The 17,941-nt window shown below is 38.7% G+C and overlaps 1 protein-coding gene across 1 annotated transcript in view; it reads right to left on the minus strand.

The window, feature by feature from the left end:
- espnla (espin like a) overlaps window positions 1-17,645 on the minus strand; it is a 34,144-nt gene extending 16,499 nt beyond the window's left edge. Inside the window, exons 1-5 of the mRNA XM_051705981.1 lie at window positions 17,352-17,645; window positions 13,845-14,035; window positions 9,575-9,761; window positions 7,884-8,066; window positions 7,626-7,757 (exon numbers count right to left, since the gene is read on the minus strand). Coding sequence (XP_051561941.1) covers window positions 7,626-7,757; window positions 7,884-8,066; window positions 9,575-9,761; window positions 13,845-14,035; window positions 17,352-17,645 — 987 coding nt within the window. The remainder of the gene's footprint in view (window positions 1-7,625; window positions 7,758-7,883; window positions 8,067-9,574; window positions 9,762-13,844; window positions 14,036-17,351) is intronic.
- Between the last annotated feature and the right edge of the window lie 296 nt (window positions 17,646-17,941).

Consider the following 17,941-nt stretch of genomic DNA (forward strand, 5'->3'; position numbering starts at 1 on the left):
ACACTAAAGTAACACAATTCTAGAACATTTGTCACAACTTGATTTCATTGCTTTCTATCCATTTAAATTTGTAAAATGGAAGTTTACTTAATCATTTTAAGTTTGGAATACATTAATACTTCTTGTGTTAATGTAGCATTGATGAAACTGGGCAGGGGATTTCCTTTTCCCAACATGCTTTACATGGAACAGGAAGAAAAAGTGTTGAAATTAAGTGTTACTTTATGTAATTTGAGCAAGATGAGAAAAGGAAAATATTTGTTAATGTTTAATGTTCTAATAATTTGTGGTTTTTAAAATGAGGGTCTGTTATGCTGGAGTTTTGGGGGTTACCCATTGTGGTGAAAAATGGCATTTGTGCCTAAGTTGAGGATGGATATTCACCTTAAGTGATTCTTGACTCAAGTGCTGCTTAGCTCTACACTAATGAGCTAAAACATTATGACCATCTTCCTAATATGCTGTTGGTCCTTCGCATGCAACCAAAACAGTGCCGTCCCGCCGAGGCATGGACTCTGCAAGACCCCTGAAGGTGTGCTGTGGTATCTGGCACCAAGACATTAGTAGCAGAGCCTTCAATTCCTGTAAGTTGCAAGGTGGAGCCACCGTGGATCAGACTTTTTGGTCCAGCACATCACGAAGATGCTCAATCGGATTGAGATCTGAGGAAAATAGAGGCCAGGGCAACACCTAGAACTCTTCATAATTTTCCTAATACCATTCCAGAATAACATGTGCAGTGTGGCAGGGTGCATTATCCTGCTGAATGAGGCCACTGCCATCAGGGAATGAAGGGGTGTACCTGGTCTGCAACGATGTTTAGGTAGGTGGCACGTGTCAAATTGATGTCCACATGGATGGCCAGACCCAGGGTTTCCCAGCAGAACATTGCCTAGAGCATCACACTCCCTCCACCAGCTTGTTGTCTTTCCACATTGCATCCTGGTGCCATCACTTCCCCAGGTACATGGCGCACACGTACACGGCCGTGATGTAAAAGAAAACAGGACTCATCGGACCAGGCAACCTGCTTTCACTGCTCCAAGGTCCAGTTCCGACGCTTGTGTGCCCATTGTAGGCGCTTTCGACAGTGGACAGGGGTCATCATGGGCACTCTGACCGATCTGCAGCTACGCTGCCCCATACACAGCAGGGTACGATGCACTGTGTGTTGTGACACATTCCTCCCCGTAACCATCATTACAATTTTCTGTGACTTGTGCCACAGTAGAACTTCTGTCAGTACAGACCAGACAGGATAGCCTTTATTGCCCTTGCACATCAATGAGCCTTGGGTGACCAACATCCTGTCGCCAGTTTTTGGTTTGTCCATCCTCAGACCACTGTTGGTATGTACTCACCACTATTGGCCAGGAGTACCCCACAAGCCTTGCCATTTCAGAGATGTACTGACCCCGTCATCTGGCCATTACAATTTTGCCCTCAAAGTCACTCAGGTCTTTACTCCTGCCCCTTTCTCCTGCATTCAACTCACTGACTACAAGAACTGATTGTTTGCTTACCATCTCATCTACCCAGAACTTGACATGATGTGGCCTTGTTAAGAGATGATCAACGTTATTAGCTTCGCCTGTGAGTGGTCATAACGTTTTGGCTCATCGGTGTATAAGCAGTTGTTATTAAAATGAATGTGCAACAGTTTCACTGTTCTTACACTTGCTCACCTGGCATATGCTAATGACTAATAAAATAAACTAAGTTGGTCCGACAAATGAAAATGTATTAAATAAATCTTTAGTAAATCGTATTTGACGAACCTAATGAAGTTGAGTTAAAACTACTATTATACATTAATTTAACCTAATCCAAATACATTATTCTGGCTCAATGAAACTGACTTAATCTGAATGAGAGACATTAAATTACTTGCAAAACCTTTCTACAATTCAATTAAGTAAGGGTAATAAAAATGTTTGGGTTTATAAAGACTGCTTCATAAGTTGTTTATCTACCTACTTGGCTTTCTTTCTATTATTTAGTCAAATTAATATGGCACATTTATTGGTTTATGGTTCCGTTTCATTCCAAAAAGTAAATAATTGTTTTAAAATATCTAAAATATCTAACAAATTGTAATGACAACTGCAGGTTCAATTTGCAGCCCAATCTCCCAGTCTTTCATGAAAATAATCTGGAATTGACCTACACTCAGTTTACACTAGAAGTCAGTGTCAGTGGTATGATTACAATTCAACAGCTGAGTAACCAATATAGTCCAAATTTTTATATAAATTTACAGCATATCCCTATACACCATACGTAAAAGAATTTGTTCATATGAATTTTAGATCCTACGTTCAGGATTAGTTAGTTAAACATGTTTTATCAGCTTAGCAAGGTATGTTGGAAGACGTCCAAGAAATAAATCTAAACTCCTAGAATGGTAACAGCAAAAACAGGTGCTATTTCTACTGACCATTAACATAGATGAACAATGCACAGTTGTGAGATATAATAAATGAAAACACATGGGCCTACAACAGTAGAATATGCCAAAGACTGATCTATCAGCTTTATGCTCTAAATCTGAAATCCATTTCTCTTGTCCTGTGTGGTTCAGTTGGTGAGCCCAGCCTTGCTCCTCTACAATGCTCTTTAAAAATGCATGACTCAAATTAAGCAGCATCTTATTTACCACGTGCAACAAGAAGGCTTAAGACGTTCTTAGAGGCAATTGAGATCATTCAATGCTGTGAACACAAAAGCCTCTTCTCAGAACATGGGCACTACATGACATCCTGATCAACTGATCAACCACGAGTCGTGTGAGTGGGCATTCTTGGAGACAGACCTAGAAATAGAGCTCATGAAAAGCATGCCATTCTTAGAGAGAAACTGACAATTAAAGGGATAACTGACCCTTTCATTCTTCTGTGGAACACAAAAGGAGATGTTAAGAAGAATGCTAGCCTCAGTTTCCATTCAGCTTCATTGTGTCTTTTTTCATTGCATCAAGTGAATTGGATGATAACATTCTGCATAACATCTCCTTTTGTGTTTGTAACCCCACTTTAAAGTGAAGTTAAAAAAGAGAAGTCTACACACACTTATATAAATACATGTTCAGGTACATTTAAACACATTCTGAGAATAATTCAATTTTATTCTTATTTGTTCCTTTAGATATGTTTTATGGGTTGTAAAAGTCCATATAATTGCAATGGTATATATAGGTGAATGTTTCTTTAAGAAACCCTGTGCAGACATAAAAGTTCGGTTTAATTTCACTTGTGCAAAACTTTTGCCATCAAGTTTGTTCACTTTTATCTTATTGGATGTTAATTGCTTAAGACCCACCCGTACACTATTATGCGGGTTGTTATTGGAATTAGTGTTGCCAACTAGATTTAGCGACCTTTTTGACCCCTTAGCGATCTTTTACCCCCTAGTAAATAAACAAAAAAAAAACCCTGATCTATAATAAGGTGTAGAGATAAGTGATATGAACAGATGAGGTGTCAGTCAAAAAGTCATTGTGACACAGTAACACTGGCACAAGTAATACATACTGATGTTTCAGCATCACACAACAGATATGTAAAAAAAAACAAAAAAAACATCCCCAACACTGCACCCCTGGTTGCTATTGCTAGGATAATTTTGGACTTTGTCATTGTTCAATAATGCAGTTTAATTACAAAGCAAATAAATAAATACATAGAGATCCCCCACTGTCTGAATGTTTGACAAGTTCAATTAGTGATAGCTAAATGATAAATAAATACTTATTGTTAAATCATTAGTTCAATAAAAAAAACAACATACAGTTGTCCTCAAAAGTTTACATACCCTTGGCGAATTGGTAATATATGTACCATTTTTAAAGAAAACATGAGTGAGCAGGCAAAACACATTCCTTTTATTTCTTATGGGATTCATATTCAACTGTAGGTTATAACAGAATGGCACAATCATAAAACATGGCAACAAATGAAAAAAATGAAATGACCCCTGTTCAAAAGTCTGCATACCCTTAGTTCTTAATACTGTGTATTGCCCCCTTTAGCATCAATGACAGCGTGCAGTCTTTTGTAATAGTTGTCTATGAGGCCCCAAATTCTTGCAGGTGGTATAGCTGCCCATTCGTCTTGGCAAAATGCCTCCAGGTCATGCAAAGTCTTTGGTCGTCTTGCATGAACTGCACGATTGAGATCTCCCCAGAGTGGCTCTATGATATGAAGGTCAGGAGACTGTGATGGCCACTCCAGAACCTTCACCTTTTTCTGCTGCAACCACTGGAGGGTCAAATTGGCCTTGTGCTTAGGGTCACTGTCGTGCTGGAAAGTCCAAGAGCATCCCACGCGCAGCTATCGTGCAGAAGAATGCAAATTGTCTGCCAGTATTTTCTGATAACATGCTGCATTCATCTTGCCATCAATTTTCACAAGATTCCCAGTGACTTTAGAGCTCACACACCCCCAAAACATCAGTGAGCCACCACCATGCTTCACAGTGGGGATGGTATTCTTTGCACTATAGGCCTTGTTGACCCCTCTCCAAACATAGTGCTTATGGTTGTGACCATAAAGCTCTATTTTGGTCTCGTCACTCCAAATTACAGTGTGCCAGAAGCTGTGAGGCGTGTCAAGGTGTTGTCGGGCATATTGTAACCGGGCATTTTTGTGGCATTGGCGCAGTAAAGGCTTCTTTCTGGCAACTCGACCATGCAGCTCATTTTTGTTCAAGTATCGTCGTATTGTGCTCCTTGAAACAACCACACCGTCTTTTTCCAGAGCAGCCTGTATTTCTCCTGAGGTTACCTGTGGGTTTTTCTTTGTATCCAGAACAATTCTTCTGGCAGTTGTGGCTGAAATCTTTCTTGGTCTACCTGACCTTGGCTTGGTATCAAGAGATCCCCGAATTTTCCACTTCTTAATAAGTGATTGAACAGTACTGACTGACATTTTCAAGGCTTTGGATATCTTTTTATATCCTTTTCCATCTTTATAAAGTTCCATTACCTTGTTACTCAGGTCTTTTGACAGTTCTTTTCTGCTCCCCATGGCTCAGTATCTAGCCTGCTCAGTGCATCCATGTGAGAGCTAACAAACTCATTGAATATTTATAAACAGGCACTAATTGCAATTTAAAAAGCCACAGGTGTGGGAAATTAACCTTTAATTGCCATTTAAACCTGTGTGTGACACCTTGTGTGTCTGTAACAAGGCCAAACATTTAAGGGTATGTAAACATTTGATCAGGGCCATTTGGGTGATTTCTGTTATCATTATGATTTAAAAAGGAGCCAAACAACTATGTGATAATAAATGGCTTCATATGATCACTATTCTTAAATAAAAGACCAGTGATCAGTCATATTTTCAAAATCAATGCCAAAATGTCACAATTTCTGCCAGGGTATTCAAACTTTTGAGCACAACTGTATGGTTCTACACCTTTAAAGAATTGCCATAGCTCTTTATGCCAATTAATTTACATATTACGTAATAAATGACGTTATCGCATGTTTTATCTACTTTTAGCGACATTTCCCATGAGAAATAAACTCAGCAAAAAAGAAACGGCCCTTTTTCCATTTCTTTTTTAGAACAATGTAGGACACTGTATTTTAAAGATAATTTTATAAAAATCCAAATAACTTTACAGATCTTTATTGTAAAGGGTTTAAACAATGTTTTCCATGCTTGTTCAATGAACCATAAACAATTAATGAACATGTGGAACGGTCGTTAAGACACTAACAGCTTACAGACGGTAGGCAATTAAGGTCACAGTTATAAAAACTTAGGACATTAAAGAGACCTTTCTACTGACTCTGAAAAACATCAAAAGAAATATGCCCAGGGTCCCTGCTCATCTGCGTGAACATGCATTAGGCATGCTGCATGGAGGCATGAGGACTGCAGATGTGGCCAGGGCAATAAATTGCAATGTCATTGCAGGCAATCTCAATGCTGTGCGTTACAGGGAAGACACCCTCCTCCCTCATGTGGTACCCTTCCTGCAGGCTCATCCTGACCTGACCCTCCAGCATGACAATGCCACCAGCCATACTGCTCATTCTGTGCATGATTTCCTGCAAGACAGGAATGTCAGTGTTCTGCAATGGCCAGTGAAGAGCCCGGATCTCAATCCCATTGAGCACGTCTGGGACTTGCTGGATCGGAGGGTAAGGGCTAGGGCCATTCCCCCCAGAAATGTCTGGGAACTTGCAAGTGCCTTGGTGGAATAGTGGGGTAACATCACACAGCAAGAACTGGCAAATCTGGTGCAGTCCACGAGGAGGAGATGCACTGTAGTACTTTATGCAGCTGGTGGCCACACCAGATACTGACTGTTACTTTTGATTTTGCCCCCCCCCCTTGTTCAGGGACATATTATTCCATTTCTGTTAGTCACATGTCTGTGAACCTTGTTCAGTTTATGTCTTAGTTGTTGAATCTTTTTATGTTCATACAAATACATACACATGTTAAATTTGTGGAAAATAAAAGCAGTTGAAAGTGAGAGGACGTTTTTTTTTTGCTGAGTTTAGTTGGCAACACTGAATGAAATTTAGAAAGTCAGTACATCGAGAGAATCTAGAGTGACAGATCGTAAAGAGATGCAATAACGCTCCGATATTGAGAACAGGTGAATTAACTGCTTAAACAAGCAAGTTATAATGTTTTGTTTAATTATAAAAGTGTTTAAATTTTTTTTTGTGTTATAGTAAACGTTTGTAAGTGGCAGACATTTTATAGTATTTCTTTTCACAGTGTTCAAATGACATCGGTGCTTATAAGCTTCATCACAAACATTTACTGCTCTTTAACAGACAGTTTGTGAGCTGTGAGAACGGATTGCTGTGCAAATCAGCGCGTGTTGGTAGTTACCTGCTTATTTTCACTCCACAAGAGACACGGAGGTGCGACAGAGAGTGACGTGATGCTCCAGATAGCGCTACAAGCCCCCACGCGGCTCGCAGCTCCTCTGGCAGCAAGGGAAAGAGTGAAATTCGCAGAAGCGATCGTACGCCGGAACCGGACTGGTATGTGAGCGCTTTACGGACCGCGAACTGTTGCAGAAGGAGATCAGCTTCTTTCAAAAAGAGCATTCAGTTCCCTCTACCCATTTGTAATTTGGGTGATCTTTTCCTTTAAGGGCAAGAAATGGAACTTGGATGAGAGCTTTTGATTTCAGGGATTATCTTTGTGACATATCACTACAATGTTTTAATACTAACTTGTCGTATTGGAGTGTTTTGTATTTTAAATCTGAAATGCTCTGACTACAAATTACATTTAAAGTCAGTCTTTGTAAAACTGATTGTAGAAGTTTTAGTTCACACATTGCTTCAGACTGGAGATCAAAATGCACAATTTAAAATGACAAAAGAGTCAACAAAGCTAGAAAAATCAAACAAACAAACAAAGAAACTGTAAAACAATATTGCGTAACTCGCTTAGACTGTCATATGTCAGTGATTTCAATATTTCCACAAACAAGATATGAGCAGCATTAGATTTCAAATAATTGCCGGCTCTCAACATGTGCGTGCCATACAGCATTAGAGAGACATTTGAGCACTTTGATCACTAACCCTAACTGATTAGGAGATGTATGTCATTTATCCCCTGCTATTGTTAAAATTTAAATCTTACATTTCTCTCCACAGAGCGAAGGTATCTGGCACACTCAAAGTGGCCGTTGTATTCGGCCAGATCTGCAGCTGTGAAGCCGTCTACGTCTCTCTCTTTTGGGCTGTTCTGGTGACTTAGGAGGATTCGACAGCACTGGAAAATTATGTATAATGTCCAGTTTCATAACTGTAATCATGATTTAATAGCACAATTAATGTCAATACATGTGATTCCATTTTAGACACCACACAACAGACTTTCACCCTAATTTAGGCATACCTCTATCTCCCCATTCTCTGCTGCATCGTGCAGAGGTGTGCCACCCCAGTAATCCTTCTTGACCTTTGATCCCATCTGTAGCAGCCGCTCCAGGATGCGATGGTGCCCTCCACTGGCAGCAAAATGTAAAGCGGTCGCCCCTTCATTATCTTGACTAGACAAGCTAACATCTGTGAAGGATGCCTGCAGCAGAGAAACTGTATTGAACCCTTAATGAAGTACTCGAAAACCTGCAGTAGATCTGTACTAAAATATAATACTAAAGCATGGAAAGTGAAGTTAAAGGAATAATTCACCCATAAAAATTGAAATTCTGTCATTTGCCCACCCACATGTTATTCCAAACCTATTTGAATTTCTTTCTTTAGTGATACATAAAAAGAGAAGTTTAAGTGTGATTCAGTGTGAACAAGCTTTTCTCATGAACTCTCAAGAAAACTAGGGCAGATTTCAGTGAAAAATTACTTAAAATGTAGGTCTGTTCCTCACACAAGGCAACACTGCAAACCCTAATAAGTTATCTAATAAGTAATAAGGCAGTCAATTACATCAAATTTTTTAAGTTAATAAACTCCCAAGTTTAAGTTAATAGAACTTTCAGATTTTAATCTTGTACTACACATGCATGTTAATTGCTCTTAACTTGAAATCTTGAGTAAGCTAACATTTATTTTAATGGCACTTAACTTTAAATTTAACTCTTTGGCTGAAATTAAAATTACTATGCAAGTTCAACTTAAATACTTCATGTAGAGCAAACCTAACTAGGTAGAACAAGCTAGTACAGTGAATGCTAGCATGCTGAATGCATGCAAATTAGAAACACTATGCTTTGATTTGGAAAGTAATTGCTCAACAAGTAAAGCAATATACTGTAGAACTAAATTAAGCTCCACTATTCACCACAATGATAATCCCAGAAAAACTTTAGCATAACAGAAACTCTTCTAAATAACTTTAAGCATTAAACACTGACAAGTCTCCCCCTTTATATTAATCTTGCGCAAAGACACATGATATAACATTTACTCTCCCTGTCGAGTGCCATGCAGATCAAGCTGGGATATAGAAATCCCCTGCTCAGTTTTTAGTTAAATTTAAGTTCCTGTAAATTTAAAGAGACAAGCTCATTAAACTTAAAACAATTCAGGTTACTTAAAGTTCGTGAACTCAAAAGAAAATTTTCTAAATACTCATCAAGGTTCATTTATTTGAACTAATTTGTATGATTACATTTTTCCCTACTCAAAACAATTATTTTTAGCAACAGGTTTTACAGTGATTGCATGGTTTCAGAAGACTTGGAAAATAAAGCTTAAGTGTGGACTACTTTTATGATGATTTTGCACCCTTTTTTAAGGCTTGACATCTTCAGTCACCATTCATTGGCATTACATGGAAAAAAATGACCAGGACATTCTCCATAATTTCTCCTTTTGTGTCAAACTTATATAACTTTCTTCTATGTAACACAAAAGAGATGTTAGACACAATGTTAGCCTCAGTCAACATTCATTTTGTATGGAAAAAAAGATGCAATGAAAGTGAATGGTGACTGAGGCTAACAGCTCCTTTTGTGTTCCATGGAAGTGAGTCGTATGGGTTTAAAACAACATGTGGGTGAGTAAATGATGACAAATCTCATTTTTGGGTGAACTAGCCCTTTAAATAGTGTGTATAGTTATACTCACAAGCCATACCACCAGTGCATGGTGGCCCATATGAGCTGCAGCATGCAGTGGTGTCATGCCATCTTGGGCTCTTAGATGCACATCGGCCCCACGGTCTTTCACCAGATATTCCACAACATGTAGATGTCCCTCCTGGCATGCCAGATACAGCAGCGTGGCACCCATATTTGTCTGTCCATTAACACACCTGAGAAAAGGTCCATTTATAAGTTTATACAGGCATCATTTCATACTTTCCAAATGAGTGGCTGACTGATATGAATATGAGCCATGAGTGAAATTCACAGTGAAATCCCTTCTCCACACAGGCTATTGGTGTTCCCATGTCATTATCTATGAATGACTGCATTCCCCCTTTAATCAACCTCTTCACCTCACTACTCAACCATTTCCATTTCTCTGTACTGCTGTGTCACTGGCCATCTCAGCTTGTGTGGCCAGCAGCATGAGATTCACTCATTTGATCTAATCATGATTCTCACATGTGCTAAAGGCATCTTGAAATATAAAGCCTGGTTAGATGTACCATCTGAACCATGAGATCACCAATTTAAACAAACATAAATGGAGCAAAGGAGGGCGCTTTTTCAACCAGATTGTGTGATTGTCTACCACTCTGTTAAACCAATTACTGTCTGCCTATTAATCATTGGGGCTTTTTGTAAAGTTCATGGGATCTTAAGGGTCTTTAAAGGCCCCATCTTCTTGAACTACATCCCAAAGCCAACAGCTTTGAAAACACTACCAAGAAACTGAACCATATCTTCAGCAAAGTGAACTTTCTTCTAAGTTTATTCTTCATAGAAATGGTGTACTAGCCAGACACAATGGGATAAAGTGTCAAGCTATTAAATATTTTCCATGTAAACCAGTGATTTTGTCCTAACCAGTCGTGACTGTGATAAGGGATGAGTGAGTGACAGCTCGGGATGGGCAGATCGATGCTAAAGTATCGATACCTCAGAGATACTGATGTTGTATTTAGAAGATTGATACTCACATAAAAAATATCAATACTACAGGTTTTTACTGATCTGGTGATTTTATTTTTTGTTTAGTATGAAAAGAATTGAATTTCATGATATTCAAAGGCAAAAAATGAACTAGTTTATTTAATAAAATAGTTGCATATGACTGGCTCTATTTCTCCATCCACTCATCTTAACACACAGAAATGCTGAAAGACAGAAGTCACAGACGGCACTCAGTCAAAACCCTTGTTTGTTATAAATTCAATTCAATTAAAATCTGTTGAAAAATTGAAAATGTTATGTTGTCTTTAAATATATTTGGTTTTTAAATATAATGTTATAATGTAAATATAATGCAAAAAAATAAAGAATTACACATTCCATCCTCAGAAAAAATATATAATAGTTTAATAAAGGTTTTGGTATCGATATCTGTGATATTGTCTTTGATAGTACTTGGTATCAGATCGAAAAGAAAATAAGTGGTATAGCCTAGTGTCAGAAAATAATTTTTCTATTAAGGTGCAATATTTGCCCCCCTGGAGTTGTTTTTAAGGAGGATTTTTTACCTGTATGAGGGAATTTTTAGGGAATATTTTTTCTAACAATATGAAATATGACAATATGATGATATGATTGTTTTATGTCAAATACTTTATTTCATTAAAATTCATGTTAAATCTGAATAATCAGATAAGTTGTTACCTACAAATTTAAATGAACATCGAATAATTTAATGCAATAATTAGTATACTCGGCCTAGAATAGAATAAGAAATAAACTATCTGATGTTACATATAAGAAATAGAGGAATTCATGGGGTACATTACTTGCGCTAAATTAATATGTGTAATAAATGTAAAATATGAATTCATATGCACGTCTGTTAGCATTTTGGTGACAGCTGAAGGGTGTGCAACAACTGAATGAAGAGGAAATATAGACGTTCTGAATAGGAGCGAACCAAAAACTTTTCTAGGAAAAGTAATTTAGAAAGTAACATAAAAGTAAAATAATTAGTAATGTGATTACATTTTAGAGAAGTAATTAGTAATTTGTAGTGGATTACTTATTTTGAATAACCAACACTGGTTAGGACACACTGTTCTGGTACCCACAAATTCCTAGAACATATTCAAATGTTATTGGAGCTCAGAATGCATAGGTTTAGCATATGTTGTGTTGAACAATTAAGAGTGATTTCACAATCCAGGGCCAATCTCTTAAAGGTGTTAAGCATGAGGACTGGGCCTTTGGGTACAGTAACATTGTATCAAATGCTTAAAGGAATAGTTCACCCAAAGAGGAAAATTATCTCATCATTATTCACCTGTGGCAGCGGGGGCGTCGTCAAGCGTCCGTCCGGAGAGAGAGAAAGCAGTAAGGGCCCTTGCACCTGAGCTAGATTATGTTTAACACCTGTTTCTAATTCCAGTGAGCATGGGGAGAGTGGCATATACGCAGCCACGCCACCAGCAGAAGGGAGAGAGAGAGTCTGGCACAAGGAAGGCCACCGTGCTCCTGAAGCTGTTACATTTATTCTGTTATGTTTGTGAAGCTAATGAGTTGAAGTTACTACGTGTCTGAGAAGCTGATGTGTTTAAGTTACTACATGCCTGTGAAGCTGATGAGTTTGTGAAGTTGTAAAGCACTGAAGTGGCTGATTAAAAGTCTTACCTGAGCCTGGAAAACCCACTTCCCTGTGTTCTGCTTTCACAATAACCCCCTTACACCACCCTCATGCCATCCCAGATGTGTATGACTTACTTTCTTCTGCAGAACACAAATTAAGATTTTAGAAGAATATTTCAGCTTTGTAGGTCCATACAATGCAAGTGAATAGGTACCAAAATTTTGACTCTCCAAAAAGTACGTTAAGGCAGCATAACAACACATAAGACTCCAGTGGTTAAATTAATATCTTCAGAAGTGATTTGATGGGTGTGGGAGAGAAACAGATCAATATTTAAGTCCTTTTTTGCAAGAAATTATACTCTCTGCACAGTAGGGGGCATATGCATGAAGAATGTGAATCATCAAAAACACAAGAAGAATGTGAAAGTGAAAGTGGAGTTTGACTGAGCAGGGAAGAGAATATATTGTAAAAATTGACTAAAATATTGATCTGTTTTTCACCCACACATCAAACCCACACATGTAAATCTTCTGAAGACAATGATTTAACCACTGGAGTCATATGGATTACATTTATGTGATTTTTGGAGCTTCAACATTTTGGCACCCATTCACTTGCACTGTATGAACCAAAAGAGCTGAGAAATTCTTCTTAAAATCTTAATTTGTGTTCTGCTGAAGAAAGAAAGTCTTGTGAGGGTGAGTAAATGATAAGAGAATTTTAATTTTTGGATGAACTATTCCTTTAAGCAGTTAATAGTATTTAAAGACACCTAATATAAAGTGGGTCCAATAATTCAAAGACAACATCCAATTTCTTAAGGCACAAAATCAAAATAGATCAGTAATCAGAATAGCACAGAACAAACTGAGACAAATTCAAGCGTAAGGCCTTCTAAACTTTATCTTGTTCAATGACACTAATAACTATATAAGCACAGTCATGTTGTCTTGGTGTCAGGGGTGAATTATGTATGGCCTCATTATGTGTGGCCACATGTGGCATAGTGTGACATGCCACACTGTCATGTCACACTATGCCACATGTTTACTTCCTGTTACACTACCTGAGGAGGGCATATGTTATGAGACACTCACATTTCCATGAGAGTCGCAATAGGCCGAAAGCATAGAGAACATGGATAAATAACCTGAGAGGATACTTTGCTGGTGTTGTTTTTTTAAAATGTCTGGTGGCTTCGTTACAAGATACATTGGATCAGGACAAGAGGACATCACAAGAATTATAACCATAATTCATTGTGGTACTTGAAGAATATCATTGTGCTTCTAAAAACTTTTTCTGCTCATCCTGCTCCAATTCCAATAATTGAATGAAATCACCTCAAGTATTTTAAGTCTCAAATTTGCAAATTGAATTGCTCAAATTAATTGACATCATACAGTACCATCATCACAAAATGTCTGTCTTCTTGAAATAGATTATTGGCTGTGCTTTCATGAAGTCATTGAATCTGTTTTTAGAATAAAAAGATACTATTTTTTTAATTGTTTTTTGTTTTCACATGTACTCCAACAAATAATGCAAGGCATGAGACAAAGACAAAGTGACCCACAAGATCAGCTTGTGTCTTTTCATCCACCTCTGCCACATGAGATTAATCTGAATTTATTTGTATGTATCTGATCTTGTAACACCGTACCCTGGAGCTTGATCAATCAGCAACTTCAGACAGGTGAGGTCACCCTTTGCTGCAGCATAGTGTGCAGGAAGAGCACCGCAGTTTGTTTCCACTTCTGCTCCATTTCCATGAGCCAGCAGCCAGTGGACAGCATCCACCCTCCCAAACCGTGCAGCAAGGTGGAGTGGAGTGGCCCCTCCTGAATCCTGGCTCTGAATACACACAAACAAGTAAGAATAGTTACAAACAACAGGCTTCACTAAAAGCTTGACTGTTTTTCTTCATTGAGCAGAAAAGGCCAATCAATCTGTTGCCTATTCCTTTAAGGACTGTTTGGCAGTCATAGTGTCACCAAACTAAATAGAAATTTAGAAATTTAGACCAGCCTAAAAATATTACTGACCAGTCCTACCTTAGCAAATGTTGCTGTTCACCATTTTCATCAGACAAGTTTTTGTTGTTTTGAGTCTATGGAAGTCATGTGTGTTTGGGTAGTCTTAAGCAGATTTTACAGAAAATATCAAAAGAATATAGGGAAAAACATTATCGGGTCACTTTTGTTAGTGATACGAGGAACCCATAGAAGAAACACACAGTATTATTTTTTTGTATCTTTAAATAAATCTTGAGAAAAGCATGCTATGGATTAAACAATATGTCAGCTCTCATTCCAAAATGAACATGTATAACAATAGTAAGGACACCCATATATTCACAGACCTTATTCACAGCAGCACCATCTTTCATTTTTGATGGGAATCACAACTACGCTGTGAGGGATAGGCGAGTTTTCCCTGAAAATGCTAATTTTGCTCAGGTGGTTGCTTAGGATTTTTCTGCTATCAGCTTGCACAGTAAGGTCCGCTTTAGGCCATGACACATAGAAGCGCATCTTTATCAAGGTAAGCCATAGCAAAATCAGGCATCAAACATCACTATCTTAGGTCATTTATTTAAATAAATCAACACATAACTAGCTAAATAACCTCTGGGCTTTCCTGGTCCAAGTACACATTATGAGTCAAGTCACTGGCCGTTTAACTCATTTGGCCAAGCAGGCCTAGGCATACATAGAGATTTTAGTACATAAGTGTAATGCCATTAGGCCAAGCAGGCCAAGGCACACCTAGCTAGCACCAGAAGCAGCAGTACACAAGTCTTGCCGGTAAATCTGCTTGTTTGGGGGATTGTGTTTATGTTTTGTGTTACGTGTTTTTGCAGCTTCCCTGCTTTTTTGGGGGATTGTATTTATAGTATGTCTTATTGTCCAGCAGCATGTCATACATGCTTGATGCAGCATGTCTTGTGTTTTTCTAATTGTGCAGAAGCAGCACCATGTCCACATGCTTAACTCAGTATGTCTGTGTATGTTCTAGCAGTAGCAAGTCTCAGAACTTGCTCTTAGCAGATCTAGTCTGCAAAGACCAATATCTTATCAATATGTCATGACCACATTAACATGTTAGATCTTTCAGAGAGCTGTCATGTCTGAACTTAACGTTAATTTATATACAGTATGTACTGATTCAGGCCATAGTAGAGGTGAAGGTAAATAAATAATTTTCAATACCAATTTGAGTGTGTTGTAGAGACGTTATGAGCAGTTCTATTCACTTATACTAATGTTGTCAGGTATGTAATCGCTATTAAATTAGGCTTGTCTCTTTTTAAGTGACTGTGAGAATTGTTTGCCTCGATTTTGCTTCACAGCCTCCAAGAATTTTTTATCACATTACTGTGTCATTCAATGATTTCTTGAAAGAAAGCATCAGATAAAAATGCAGGGGAACGTAATGTTACTTTTCATTACAGCCCATGTGAGAAAATCCATTCCCCTTATAAAACGTTTTACAAACACTATAAAATTGCATTATTATGGCCCCAGTTTAATTGGAGATTATAATAAACAGCTTATACTGCATGTGATGACCCAAACCTTTACTACTGTGAAAACGGTTTTCTACTTAACCTCCTCTGCAAAAGACATTTCACAAACACAATTTTAACATGACAGGGAAAAGAGGAAATGAAAGTAAGTATTATTATGATATGCTATTGCTTATTAATGTGATTGATAATATGACATGTAATCACTGACTTCCTACAGTTTTTTAAGTGCTGCCATTGAATTCATAATAGTACGAACAAAAGCCTGATAGAACCAGGTTCTCCAACTGGCCAGCACTCCTCTATTCCCCCAATGTGATCAAATTAGTGTAGGCATCTTTATTTAATCAGACCAAGGAAATATTCATTAATAATTCAATCGCATACAACCTTGACCTCACCTTGGCAAGCATAGGCTTAACAAAAAAAAAACAAAAAAAAATCTGTGATGAACTCCCAGAAAGACCACCAACTTGGAATACTGTTATCACTTTGGTCAATGATAACAAGGCATTTAAAACATCTACTTTAATACAGCACAGCTGACCATAAATTTGATCAAGAGGTTGTTGAGGTTAAAAGAGCTGGTTTGCATTAGTGTGAGAACAAGCTGCAGTGGGGTCTCGTAGGGGCGGCATGGCCTGCACTCCCCTGGTAAACAAACAGTGTTAACGATTAGATTGAGCCCCCTCTAACCCATCTGGTCATGATTACAGTGGTCATGCAATACTACTAGGCAGAGCGTAAACAGAGCAAGGGAAAGTGATGTAATCACACCACTCACACCATTCTACGGTTCCTGTACTAAGTGAACCACTTGTTATGTAAGGGGCTATATTTGGAGCAGGTGTAGCTTACCAATGATATTCTCGTTTGCTATGTCACCTCATCATGTGCCGTGTTATATTTTAGTAAGCAACATGCACAAAGTTCATATAATACTGCACATACATACTATATGCAAGAGTGAGATGTACAGCTCTGCAAAAAAGTTGGAAAGGGGTGTGGGCTCTGTGTTAAGTGGATGTACATAAATCTTAGTACACTTGACAGCAGCTATGGGTGAATTTCAGGACTGCACTGTCAGTGTGTTCATTTAAAACTGTGCTGAAAACATTTAATAATCAAACTTCCACCAAACTCTGTCCACACCACCGTTAAGAGATAGTGCACCAAATTTTTTTACAATTCTGTTAACATGTTATTCCAAACCCATTCCAAAATTTTGTTCCGTGGAACAAAACAAAGGCCACATCCATACTAATGATAAGTTCATAAGTCTGAAACTCTGCTTTCAGTTTCTCATCATCTTTTTCCAAAGTTCGCTGTAATGGAGAGGGTTTTTGAAATGCTCTGTTTTCGGTGGAAGAAAACTGCGTTCTAGGGTGGATAGGAGGCGTAAACTAAGCGAAATGAATGCGCTTTCAAATGAAAATGTTTTAATGTGGACATGGCTTTACAGTCATAATTCACTTTCATTGCATCTTTTTTCCAAACAATCAAAGTGAATGGGGACTGAGGCTAACATCGTAACAGCTCTTTTTGGAACATCAGGTTGAGTAAATGATGACAATTTTTATTTTTGGGTGAACTATCCCTGTAATCTCCAATAGCTCCACAACCTCTTTAAATCACACTCACCTTTGCATTGCATCCTGCAACCTGTACAAGCCACTGTAGTTCACGGGTGTGACCTGTAGCTGCAGCATCATGGACAGGTGTGGCCCCATTAAGGGCCCTCGTGTCAGCCGCCAGCCCCGCCTCTGTCACCATAAATCGAAGGCAGTCCAGCTGACCACAGCGAGCCGCATGGTGCACTAGTCCTGCCCCCTGAGCATCCGCAATGGCTGCAGTCAGACATCCAGTTTCAGCTAGTTCCCGGAGGCCCTGTAGATCTCCCTCACGGGCTGCAGTGATGGCCTTTTGGAGCACCATGTCAGCCCTGCCTCTCTGCACCTGCACTGGCTGCCTATGACTGGATCTGGTAGGCTGACTTGGGCAACTCAACCTACCCCCTACTGCACACACATACACGGGAAGCCGACACCTAACCGTCTGCCAGCTGGTGGGGTTAGGTGAGCGGAGGAGAGGAGCAGGTCTGGCCCGGTGAGCTGTAAAGGTAATGAAAGACGTCACAATGCACAGGTGCTCATCATGGCCCAGCCATTGCCTTTGTGCTCTGTTACCAACTTGCACAAGGTTGCCCTCTCCTCTGGCTCTAGACACCCGAG

This window comes from Myxocyprinus asiaticus, chromosome 9 (assembly GCF_019703515.2).
Source record: "Myxocyprinus asiaticus isolate MX2 ecotype Aquarium Trade chromosome 9, UBuf_Myxa_2, whole genome shotgun sequence".
In the NCBI taxonomy this organism is placed as follows: Eukaryota; Metazoa; Chordata; class Actinopteri; order Cypriniformes; family Catostomidae; genus Myxocyprinus; species Myxocyprinus asiaticus.